The sequence below is a fragment of the Leucoraja erinacea genome, chromosome 7 (genome assembly GCF_028641065.1).
Source record: "Leucoraja erinacea ecotype New England chromosome 7, Leri_hhj_1, whole genome shotgun sequence".
Lineage (NCBI taxonomy): Eukaryota > Metazoa > Chordata > Chondrichthyes > Rajiformes > Rajidae > Leucoraja > Leucoraja erinaceus.
In genome coordinates this window covers 66,261,684-66,274,503 of record NC_073383.1, presented here as the reverse complement: position 1 = coordinate 66,274,503, position 12,820 = coordinate 66,261,684, and the positions used below count along the sequence as shown (strand labels likewise).

General features: G+C 41.3%; 1 protein-coding gene across 2 annotated transcripts; it reads right to left on the bottom strand.

Annotated features, from left to right (window-relative positions):
• Nucleotides 1-1,565: 1,565 nt before the first annotated feature.
• LOC129699073 (spermatogenesis-associated protein 24-like) lies at nt 1,566-12,007 on the bottom strand. 2 transcript variants are annotated; one of them, XM_055638707.1, is made up of 6 exons: nt 11,849-12,007; nt 8,563-8,628; nt 8,037-8,122; nt 7,188-7,258; nt 4,330-4,432; nt 1,566-4,199 (listed from the first exon to the last, which is right to left on the bottom strand). In XM_055638707.1, exons 1-6 carry the CDS (start codon nt 11,957-11,959, stop codon nt 4,088-4,090), a joined length of 549 nt encoding a protein of 182 aa, XP_055494682.1. In that variant the 5' UTR covers nt 11,960-12,007; the 3' UTR covers nt 1,566-4,087. The 2 variants fall into 2 exon arrangements, with proteins under 2 accessions (XP_055494682.1, XP_055494681.1); XM_055638706.1 differs by having other exon boundaries at nt 1,568-4,199; nt 8,037-8,167.
• Nucleotides 12,008-12,820: the final 813 nt, after the last annotated feature.

The window sequence follows — 12,820 nt, the reverse complement described above, 5'->3', positions numbered from 1 at the left end:
TGATCTTGACCACTTCCTGTTCTGTATATTGATTTTAGAAAAAATGCTGCCACTTACGCCTGTGATTTTTAGCCATCTTACTCAGTCCCCCTCCGCTGTGCAGGACAAGAGGATTTTTCCCAACGATTAAAAATAAAAGAATTATTAGTATTTAATTTTTTTTGAGATTCTCTCTCCTGAAGGCCACTCCCCTTCCTGAGGGACTATAAAACCCGGAAGTATTGAGTGCCTCAGTCTGTCTTTGCAAGATGGGGGAGCGAGAGGGTCACGTCTCGCAGTCTGAGCTGTGAATAACACTGAACACATGTCTACTATACTGTGAGTGGTTTTACTGGCCTGTCAGTGCCCTTAATGTGGTTTGGAAATACCAAAGCTGTGTTGCCTTTGGTTTGGAAATGTTAAAGCTGTGTTGCCTTTGGTTTGGAAATGGTAAAGCTGCGTTGCGTTTGGTTTGGAAATCCTAAAGCTGTGTTGCCTAATTAAAGTTGCCTTGCCTAATTAAAGTTGCCTTGCCTAATTAAAGTTACCTTGCCTAATTAAAGTTGCCTTGCCTAATTAAAGTTGCCTTGCCGAATTAAAGTTGCCTTGCCTTCTGTATAATTAAAAGTCTAATCTTGACCACTTATGTTTGCGTTTTATATTGATTTTAGAAAAAAACGCTACCACGTACGGCTGTGATTTTTGGCCATCTTACCTCAGTGCCCCTCCGCTCATCAGGTGCTGAGGATTTTTCCCATCGATGAAAAATAAAAGCCACGCCCCTTCTGGTGGGAGGGGAGGGACTATAAAACCCAGAAGTGTGGGCGTGGCTCAGTCTCTGCAAGATGGAGGAGAGAGAGGTCACAACTCGCTGTCTTAATTGCCTTGCACCCTGCTTGAAATGGTAAGAAACCGCACTTGAATTTGGTGGCCTTGCACCCTGCTTGAAATGGAATTTCAAGGAATAGCCGTGTGAACTGCCAGCCAACCAGCCGTGAGTGAGTGAGCTGCCGGCACAACAGGTTTGAGTGACTGAGCCACCAGCCCAAGAATCCATTCGGCCCACAGTGTCCATACTAGCCCTCTGGAAACCAGTCCCTTCAGCCCACTAGCGCTCCAGAAAGCCCCCTCCCCACCCCCACTGGCCACCAATATTGGAATTGGTGGAGAGGTGGAATATTGCGTTGGGGGACCAGCCCTCCCGTGTGATGCTGGGACCCAACGGGTCCCACTTAGTCTAGTCAATAATATAGATGAGATTATACAAGGCATGATTAGTAAGTTTCCATATGACACTAAAGTAGATGGCATCTTAGAGAATGAAGATGGTTATCAGAAATTACAGCAGGTTCTTGATCAGTTGGCCAAGTGGGCTAAGAAAAGATTAATGGAGCTTAATGCAGAGAAGTGAGAGGTGTTGCATTTTGGGAAGTCAAACCAGGGCAGGATCTTCACAGTGAATGTTGTGAAAAATATGAATGAACCCTGTAAAAATTACTCAAGGATATTATTTTGCTGTCAAAGTACCCTGTGTTCTGGGAATTTATTTAAGATATTCAGTCAGTCAGATAATATAGTTAATTTATTTTAATGCAAGTCATAGTTGATAATAAACAATTATAATCTATTAAAAATTAACAGGAAGAAACAAAAAAAGCAGTTTATTTTGTCATAAACCATCTTTAGAAGAGTACAATTAGACTAATTTTTGAAAGTTTAGTTTCAATGATATTGAAGGAAAAATAATGGGGGGGGAGGGGAAATGACACATATTTTATAAACATGCCCTGCAGTGGCAAATCATTTTTAATTTTTTGCATAAACTTTCTTACATCTTTTTAGCAAAATGAACTTCTGAGTGCAGGACCAGCTGCAGCTACAAAAATATAAATTTTAAAATGAAAGTACATGGTGAGCAGCATGAAATCTTTGGTCATTCATAGTTTATAAACATAACATAAAATTGGCAATTTGTTTTTTACTCTCTTCATCTTCAAATGTTGTACATCTAAAATCTGCTGGCAAAATATTGGTACAACGTGCACAAATAAAAATAAATTGCAATGAAATTTACTTCTTTGGAACCAAAGATGCCTGTGAATAGAGCTCTTGATGGCAAATATAAACTATAGCTCCTGAGTTGTCACAATAAAAAAAACTCAAAGATTTCTGAAGTGGTAAAACCACTTGATATTACATCCATCCTCAAACTTTTTATAATTAAAACACATGCAAGTGAGACAAATGATGATGTTCATAATGTTTAAGAAGGAACTGCAGATGCTGAAAAAATCGAAGGTAGGTGAAAATGCTGGAGAAACTCACCGGGTGAAGCAGCATCTATGGATCGAAGGAATAGGTGACTTTTCGCGTGGAGACCCTTCTTCGGACTTCCAAAAGCCTTTTATGTTAATGAAGTTGGTTCTAGAACAGTGCAGTCTCACCAACGTCTTATACAACTGCAACATGACCTCCCAACTTCAATACACAATACTGATGAAGGCCAATGTTCCAAAAGCCTTTTAGAATATAGTGTTCAGTTGTGGGCAGCATGTTATAGGAAAGATAATGTCAAGCTCGAAAGGGTTCAGAAAAGATTTATGAGGATGTTGCCAGGACTAGAGGGTGTGAGCTATAGGGAAAGGTTGAGTAGGCTGGGTCTCTATTCTATGGAGCGCAGGAGGATGAGGAGTGATGTTATAGAGGTGTCCAAAATCATGAGACGAATAGATCTGATAGATGCACAGTCACTTGCCCACAGCAGGGGAATCGAGCACCAGAGGACATAGGTTCAAGGTGAAGGGGAAAAGATTTAATAGGGATCCGAGGGGTAACTTTTTCACACAAACGGTGGTGGGTGTATGGAACAAGCTGCGAGAGGAGGTAGTTGAGGCTGGGACTATCCCATCGTTTAAGAAATAGTTTTGACAGGTACATGGATAAGACAGGTTTGGAGGGATATGAACCAAGTGCAGGAAGCTGGGTATAGCTGGGACATTGTTGGACGATGTGGGCAAGTTGGGCCGAAGAGCCTGTTTCCACACTGCACCACTCTATGATTCTAATAGTGAAGCTAAGACAGAATGCTGAAACGGTCCTGCCATTTTGATTTAACATGGTGCAAATGCAATTAAAGGCATCACACATAGTAAACAGACAAATTTCCCTGTATTTCGCTCATTTTGTTGAAACATATGCATCATAAATCGCAAGACCAGGAATGAAGGGGCACCATTAAAAACTTATTGATGTTCAATCCATTTTGAAATTTGACATTCTCCTGGCGGCTGTTTTGTCTAGTGTAATGCCACAAATCCTGGAGTGCAAGTCCATAGCTGCCTGAAAATGGCAACACAAGTTGATAAGGAGGTAAATGCGGCATATGGTATACTTGCTTTATTGATCAGGGTGCTGAATGTAAAAGTTGGTAAGTCATGTTGCAGTAGTATAATACATGGGTTAGGCTACAGTTGGAGTTTTTGGCTGTAGTTCTGGTCACTGCATTGCAGGAAGTATGTGGAAGCTTTGAAAAAAAGTTCACCAGAATTCTGCCTGGATTATAGAGTATTAGCTGTAAGGAGAAATTGACAAACTTAGATTGTTTTCTCTGGAGCAATGGAGGCTGAGGGACCATAGATAAATATATAAAATTATGAGAAGCATTGATAGGGTAGATAAAAGTATTTTTCCCCAGGGTGGAAATGCTAAATACTAGAAGGCAAAGTTTAATGTGAGCAGGTGGAGAGTTTAAAGTGGACATACAAGACAAATGTTCTACACAGTGGTAGGTGCTTAGAACACGTTGCCAAGAGAAATGATCAAAGAAGATACGATAGCAACATTTAACAGGCATTTAGACAGACAAGGAATGAAGGGATATAGACCATGTACAGGCAGATTTGAGTAATTTAAATTGGCATCATGGTCAGCTCACATTGTGGGCCGAAGGGCCTGTTCCTGTGATGTACTATTCTACATTAAATTACAGTAACAACATCTCGCTGAAAGCATCATTCTATCAAAATAATTCAAAATTTGACCAGTTGACAAATAATATTGTAATATTTAGGAAATATTTAGGAGTCTGTAAAAGTCAATGTATACAGGGCTACTTTGAGGTAGGAATAAACTTTCCACACGCTTTCTTCTTTTTTCCTTCCAGTACACGTTCAATATAAGCATTTTGCTGCTTCTGTATTTCAAACTCAGTAACCTGTTGTCTACAAACAAAACATAAAATCAGTTCTTTGTAATCAAAATGATCTCCCATCACAACATACTTGTTTATCAGTTTAGTTTGAAGTACCGAACATATTGAAGTACTCTTGCTGTAATGTATTCCATACTTACTTCAATGTGGCTTTCTGCTTTGCAAGTTGATGACAAAGTTCTTTGATCTGATCTTCTTTGCTACTTAAGATATCTTCTTGCTTTTCTACTTTATTCTCAATATCTGGAAAAAAAAAAAATTAGCTAACGCTTAATTTCTAAATTAATTCCCTAGATGACTGAACACATAAAGTATATAATTGCTGCAATCATAATGCTTCAAATAACAGAGACATCTCATCACTTTGGAAATAAATAAAGTATACTTTCACTGCTAAATTTGTGTAGAAACAGAAAAATAAGTACAGGAATGGCCATTCAGCCCTCCGAGCTAGCACCAATATTCAATATTATCATGGCTGATCATCTAAAATCTACCCCATTCCTGCTTTTTCCTCATATCCCTTAATTCCTTTCGACCTAAGGGCTAAATCTAACTCTCTTGAAAAGATCCAGTGAATTGGCCTCCACTGCCTTCTGTGGCAGAGAATTCCACAGATTCACAACTCTCTGGCAAAGGCGTTTTTCTTCATTTCAGTCCTAAATGTAACCCCTGGTTCTGGACTCACCTAACATCGGGAACATTTTTCCTCCATCTAGCCTGTCCAACCCTTTAAGAATTTTATATGTTTCTATAAGATCCTCTCTCATCCAGCTGAATTCCAGTGAATACAAGCCCAGTCGCTCCATTCTTTAATCTTATGTCAGTCCCGCCATCCCAGGAATTAACCTGGTGAACCTACGCTGTACTCCCTCAATAGTAATAATATCCTTCCTCAAATTAGGAGACCAAAATTGCACAATATACCCCAGGTGTTGTCTCACCAGGGCCCTGTACAACTGCAGTAGGACCTCCTTGCTCCTAAACTCAAATTCTCTCGCAATGAAGGCCAACATGTCATTAGCTTTTTTCATCGCCTGCTGTACCTGCATGGTTACTTTCAGTGACTGATGTACAAGCACACCCAGGTCACCTTGCAGCCTCATAGCATCCTATTGAAAGCATCCTTTGAAAGTCCAGATACACCACATCCACTCGCTCGCCTTTATCCATTCTACTTGTTACATCCTCAAAAAATTCCAGTTTAGTCAAGCATGATTTCCCCTTTATAAATCCATGCTGACGTTGACTGATCCTGTCACTGCTTTCCAAATGCGTTGCTATAACATCTTTAACAATCGACTCGAGCATCTTCCCCAATACTGATGTAAGGCTAACTGGTCTATAATTCCCTGTTTTCTCTCTCCCTTCTTTCTTAAAATGTGGGGTTACATTGGCATCCCTCCAGTCCACAGGAAATGATCCAGAGTCGAGAGAACATTGGAAAATGATCACCAATGCATCCACGGTTTCTAGGGCCACCTCCTTGAGTACTCTGGGATGTAGACCAGGGGATCTGGCCCTGGGGAGTTATCGGTCTTCAGTCCCAACTGTTTACCCAACACCATTACCTGGCTAATGTGGATTCCCTTCAGTTCCTCCCTCTCAATAGATCCTCGGTTCCCTAGTATTTCTGGGAGATTGTTTGTGTCTTCCTTAGTGAAGACAGAACCAAAGTACTTGTTTAACTGTTCTGCCATTTCCTTGTTTCCCATTATAAATTCAGCTGTCTCTGATTGTAAGGGACCTACATTTGGCTTCACTAATCTTTTCCGTTTTACAGATGGAAATAAGCTTTTACAGTCAGTTTTTATATTCTCCGCAAGCTTTCTTTCGTGCTCTTGCTCTTTTTTAATTATTGTCCTCCTCTGTTGAGTTCTAAATTTTTCCCAGTCCTCCGGTTTGCTGCTTCCTCTGGCTAATTTACATGCCTTTTCCTTGGATTTAACACTATCCTTGATTTCCCTCGTCAGCCACGGTTGAGCCGCCTTCCCCATTTTATTTTTGGAGTTCATCCATGCGGTCTTTAAATCTTTGACATTGCATCTCTACCGTCAACCCTTTAAGTATAATTTGCTAGTCTTGCCTAGCCAATTCCCATCTCATACCTTCAAAGTCTCCTTTCTTTAAGTTCAGGACCCTAGTCTCCAAATTAACCGTTTCACTTTCCATTCTAATGCAGAATTCCACCATATTATGGACACTGTTGCCGAAGGGACTTTGCACAACAAGATCGCTAACTAATCTTTCCTGATACACAATACCCAGTCTAGGATGGACTGTCCTCCAGTCGGTTCTTCTACATGCTGGTTTTAAAAAAAACATCCCATATACATTCCAAGAAATCCTCCTCCTCAGCACTGCTACCAATTTGGTTGGCCCAATCTTTATGTAGATTAAAGTCACCCATGATAACTGCTGTACCTTTGCTACATGCATCCCTAATTTCCTGCTTGATGCTATCCCCAACCTCCCTGCTGCTGCTTGGTGGTTTGTATACAACTCCAATAGCCCTAGGCTATTTCGCAGTTCTACCCATACCAATTCTACAGAATCCAAGCTAATGTCTCTCCTCGCTAATCTCCTCTTTAACCAGCAATGCCATCCCACCTCCTCTTCCTTTCTGTCTATCCTTCCTGAATATCGAATACCCCTGCATGTTTAGCTCCCAGCCTTGGTCACCCTGGAGCCATGCCTCCATAATTCCAACTATATCATATATCTTAACTACCATCTGCACATTCAATTAATCCACCTTATTACGAATGCTCCTCGCATTAAGGAACAAAGCTTTCAGGTTTGTTTTTCTTATCTCCCTTCTACCTTTTGTTTCTGTCTTCCTTTTATGGCCCTCTGTCTGCTTGCGTTAGTTCTCATCCCCCTGCCGTGTTAGTTTAAACGTGACTTTTCCTACACTCTCCCATTATCTGCACACATACGCTTCCACATTGTTGACTCCACCCCTCCACTGTTTAGTTAAGATAATGTAACGACCTACCATTGCACTTGCTTTTTAACTTGTCGTTTTTGTTTACTTCCTTCCATGCCTTGTTTTTAATACTTTCCAGTCTTTATAAACAAAATGAAAATAGAGATAAGTGCATTAGAAAACACAATGAAAATGATTTATTGAAATGGAGTTAAATTGTAATTCTACACACAATTGTGCTAACTGTTAACAAATGAAATTATACATGTTAACTAATGAAAAACCAAAAATAAATCGATGCAGGAAATCTGAAATATGGGATCTGTGGAGATTACTATTCATGGTGTTAGGTTTTAGAAAGAGGCAATCATAATCAGAGATTAAACTGTAGTGGCCATTAATATAAACAAGAACCAGCCGTCAACCTATTTTTTTTTTTTGCTGTAACCTACAAGTGGTAATCGGTTTTGAAACTCCAAAGGCAGCAGCATTAACAAAGCGAACAGAATAAACTGCTGGCTGCATCTTTCATTCTGAAGAACTGACAACTTAATTTGAAAAAATAATAAGACAATCTCTTAATGTGTGTCTTAATGCCTCTTAAATGTTGCAATCATATCTACCTTTACCACTTACTGTGGTGGTGTGTTCCAGCAACATATGAGTCTGTGTAAAAACCTTGTTGTACAAATCTGCTTTAAACATTCGCCCTCTCATGTTAAATCTATAATTTGACATTTCCATCCTCTGAAAAAGATTCTGGTTTTCTCCCCTCTCTCTGCTTTTCATAATTTAATATGCTTTTATTAGGTAGCCCCCTATGCTTTTATTATGTAACTCAGTTTCCCCTCGAATCGCAGTAAATTAATTCATGAAATATAATTGATGTCTGCATTCGGATTCGTGCAAAGGACTTACGCATTTTCAAATGCCTTCTTTTCCCGTTCTAGCTGTTTCATTAGAATTTCTACTTCACCAAGTGCAAATTGCAGTTTTTCAGACTCCTTGGAAAGTAATGATTTTGTTTTAGCATGCTGAAATTTTTCATTCTGTAAATAAGTGTATCAAAGTTAATCGAACATGGATCATTTTTTCACGTAAAAATTATGCAATATTGGCATTGTAATGTAATTGTAGAAGGTATTCTATCGCACTACATATTAAAATCACCATGTTGCATAAAAATAACTGCAAGTATTTAAATTGCGGCAGGAAATAGTTACCAAAGGCATTATGAATAAATTAAAGACGATATTTTACATACAGGTGAAAAATACTATAAAAAGTTCTGTGAAAATCATGATTGTTACCTAAATATGCGGTAAGTACTAATATTACGTATATAACAGATAGGTACATTGGTGCAGAAAATGATCAAGCATTGAATATCAAAAATATACTTACTCTGTTAATGGTTATTCTGTATTAATTTAAAATTTCTCACCTCCAATTCTTTCACAACATCTTCATATATCTTTATGCTTACTGATTCTTCTTCTTTATTCTTTATCTAAATATAGAATGTAATTTAGTACATTAACCAATGAAAACATGATATATTCCTGTAATCTAATTTAATAGATGGCAAACCATTAACAGTCAATGACTTTATGCATAAGGTTAAATCTAAGAAAAGTATAGTTTGTTGCTGTGCCTCTCAGAACAGTTTAGATCTAGGATACAAAATTAATTCTCAAGGTGATACTGAAGCTGCAGGCATCAAAGCATCACATCTTCGTACAGCCACAATGGAACCCCGAGGGAAACATTTTATAATAAATCACCTGGAAGACTTGTTCAGTCCCTGGCCAGTGTGATTCACTTGCAGGTCTTCCAATCTAGTGTACTATATTTGTTGGTAGACAAAAGTGCTGGAGAAACTCAGCGAGTGCAGCAGCATCTATGGAGCGAAGGAAATGGGCAACGTTTCAGGCCGAGACCCATCTTCAGACTGATGGAGAGTGGGGGAGCGGGGGGGGCGAGGAGAAGAAAGGAAAAAGGAAGAGGAGGAGCCACCTCCGCTCGGTCTGCATTAACCAACCTGACCTCCCAGTGGCTCAGCACTTCAACTCCCCCTCCCATTCCAAATCCGACCTCTTTGTCCTGGGCCTCCTCCTTGGCCAGAGTGAGCACCACCGGATATTGGAGGAGCAGCACCTCATATTCCGCTTGGGCAGTCTGCACCCTAGAGGCATAAACATTGAATTCTCCAATTTCCGGTAGCCCTTGCCGTCTCCTACCCTTCTCAGCTCTTCTTCAGCCCTCTGGCTCCTCCTCTTCCTTTTTCTTTCTTCTCCCCCCCCCCCCCACCCCCCCTCCATCAGTCTGAAGAAGGGTTTCGGCCCGAAACGTTGTCTATTTCCTTCGCTCCATAGATGCTGCTGCACCCGCTGAGTTTTCTTCAGCACCTTCGATTTTCTAGCATCTGCAGTTCCTTCTTAAGTACTATATTTGTTGTTCACAAGGGGACCACATTGGGAGATTGCAGGATGCCTGTTGTCTGCAGGGACAGCCCTAAGCTTCCCATGGCTAGCCAGTCTGAAGAGTTTGAAGAAGGTTCCCAAACCGAATCATTGCCTGTCCACTCGCTCCCCAGTTCCACCTGACCTACTGAGTTCCTCCAGTACTTTGAGTTTTGCAATTTAATTTTCCATCCCCACTTTGATTCTGAGTTATTGGACCATAGGATCTTGCAATGTTTAAATGAGGCCCAATGCAAACCTGAGGAATAGCATTGAGAACCAGGCATTGCCGAAAAGAAAATACAGCTTGGTAGTCCAGGACACTGCCAATTCATTTCACTTGCACTTTATGTGCAATGTGACGAATAAACCCGTATTGTATTGTATTGATAAGCACAAATAAAATAAACAAACCATCAAGAAACAGTGTACACACGTGGAGACCAATCGAGTGGTGGAAGGGTGGAGTTGTGAGCGCTGAGTGTCAGGTTGTGTGAGAACTGAAATGGAGCAGATATGGGGAGAATAGATGAGGGAAATATATCAGGTGAATGCACTTTAACCCAGAGATGGGGAATCAAGAACCAGAGGATATGATGGGGAAAGATTTAATAGGACTGTGAGGGGCATGCTTTCCACATAGACAGTGGTGGGTACAGGGAATTAGCTGCCAGAGGAGGTAGTTGAGGCAGGTACTATAACAATATTTAAGAGACATTTGGACAGGAACATAGATAGGAATGGTTTAGAGGGATGTGGGCCAAATGCAGGCAAATGGGACTACTGTGAATGGGATCTCTTAATCAGCATGGACAAGTTCTGCCAAAGGGCTTGTATCTGTGCTCTATGACTATGAAAGTCAGGAGGAAGATGCAGGGAGGAAGAGAACAGGCAGTATTCAGACGATACAATGGAATGTGGTTCATGTGGTAAGAGGGGGGAGGGAAAAGGATTTTGGAACAAGTATTTGTTTATTATTGTCATTTGTACTGAGATAGTGAAAAACTTTGTTTTGCATGCAACTCGGGCAAGTCACACCGTACATGAATACAAGAGGTAGTCCAAAAGAGAAGATAAGCAGAGTGAAGAATATACTATTGTTGCTGCTCAAAGTGCAGATAAAAAGTGCATGGACAGCAAGCTGTGATGCATCCAGATAGGATGCTTTCGATGGTACATCTGCAGGAATTGGTATGTCATTGAATAAATGTCAGATTTCTTTAACCCGAGGAAGTAGATGCATTGGTGTGCTTTCTTGGCCTTGTTGACCATGCGGTTGGACCAGGACTAATCGTTGCTGATATTTACACCTAGGAACTTGAAGCTGTCAACCATCTCTACTTCAGTCTGTGTCCACCCAGGACACAAAAAGCTGGAGTAACTCAGTGGGTCAGGCAGCATCTCTGGAGAAAAGGAACAGGTGACATTTTGGTCAAGACCCAAAACATCACCTATTCCTTTTCTATAGAGATGCTGCCTGACCCACTGACATACTCCAGCTTTTTATGTATATATTCAGTTTAAACCAGTGTCTGCAGTTTCACCCCTTCCACCTATTATCTGCCAGGCTTTGTACGGCTCTCCTCTTCCCGCTCCCCCTTCCGCACACATAATCTAAAGGAGGTTCTGACCTGAAACATCACCCGTCTATGTTCTCCATAGATGCTGCCTGACTCACTGAGTTACTCCAGCACTCTTTATCCTTTTGTGTAAACCAGAATCTGAAATTCCGTCTGACTACATCTCTACTGATCTAAGATAGACACAACAAGCTGGAGCAACTCAGCGGGTCAGGCAGCATCTCTGGAAAAAAGGAATAGGTGATGTTTCGGGTCGAGATCCTTCTTCAGACAGAGTCGGGGGAAAGGGAACCGAGAGAGATGGTGATATAGAGAGATATAGAACAAACGAATTAAAGATATGTAAAAAAATAATGATGATCAAAGAAACAGGCCATTGTTAGCGTTGGGCTAGTTGAAAACGAGTTACAGACAATGAGACTCAACAAGACGTCTTTGAAGCTAGTACGACTTAGGTGGGGGAGGGATGGAGTGTGTGGGTGTGTGTGTGTCGGTCCCGTTGAGTTACTTCAGCTTTTTGTGTCTAACTTCGGTGTGAACCAGCATCTGCAGTTCTTTCCTATACATTTTCTCCACTGAACTGCATTTCACCACTGAACTACGTTGTGCTGCAGGCAGCCTGAATTGATGCCCTAGCCGCCACGCGCCGGCACGAAGGGTGAGTAGGGTTGCCAAGCCACATTCTCACCATTTCGCTGAAGTATTCAATCTGCTGCTGCTGGACGAGGACAATGTCTTGCAGCTGTCTGTGGACCACAATGTGAGCATCGGTATCAGCATCCGTCCCGACAGCCGCCATCGCCGCTGCCTCCGTTCGGCCGGCCCAGCCCAGCCAATCACAACGCGCCTTCCAGCGGCCACGGTCAATCCGACCAATAGAAAGAGGCCTACCATGCGAGCGCAGGGACGCGGACGCGAAAGGGGGAGGGGGTCATTTTAAATAAATTTTGAATTGATTAACTTTGTTTGGCAGCAACATGTTATTCTCACCCCCCCCCCCCCCCTCCCTCTCTTCCACCACACACATACAAGGAATACAATCAATGCTTTATCTCGCATGTAATGATATTATTGATTCATGTTATTGATCGAGGTTTAGGGGGAAATGTGTAGGAAGGAACTGCAGATCTGGATCTGCAGCCTACCCCGCTGAGTTACTCCAGCTTTTTGTGTCTATCTTCGGTTTAAACCAAAGATTATAGAGGAGCTCCTCTAGGATCTTTGGTTTAAACCACCACCTGCAGTTCCTTCCTAAATAAACAATAATAGTGCAGAATAATACTAATAATAACAAACAATAAAAGAAAGAATCCCTTCTCTCCAGATATGCTACTGTCCTGCTGTTACTCCAGCATTTTGTGTATGTCTATCTGAAGTTCAGAGGGATATGGGCCAAACGCAGACAGATGCGACTAGTGTAGACGGGACATGTTGGTCAGCATGGGCCGAAGGGCCAGTTTCCATGCTGTAAGACTCTATGACAATCATATTCACGATATTCTTGCAGGAATCCCTGTGACCACTTCAGTTGAACTCATCCCAGAAGAAGCAATGGGCATGTTTCACTTTGAAGAGATCAAACGAATACTACGCACAGTTCCCCTCCTGTGAATTTGCCCTGCAGTGTTTAGGTGCTCACCTCCTAGCCTAATCACTCCAC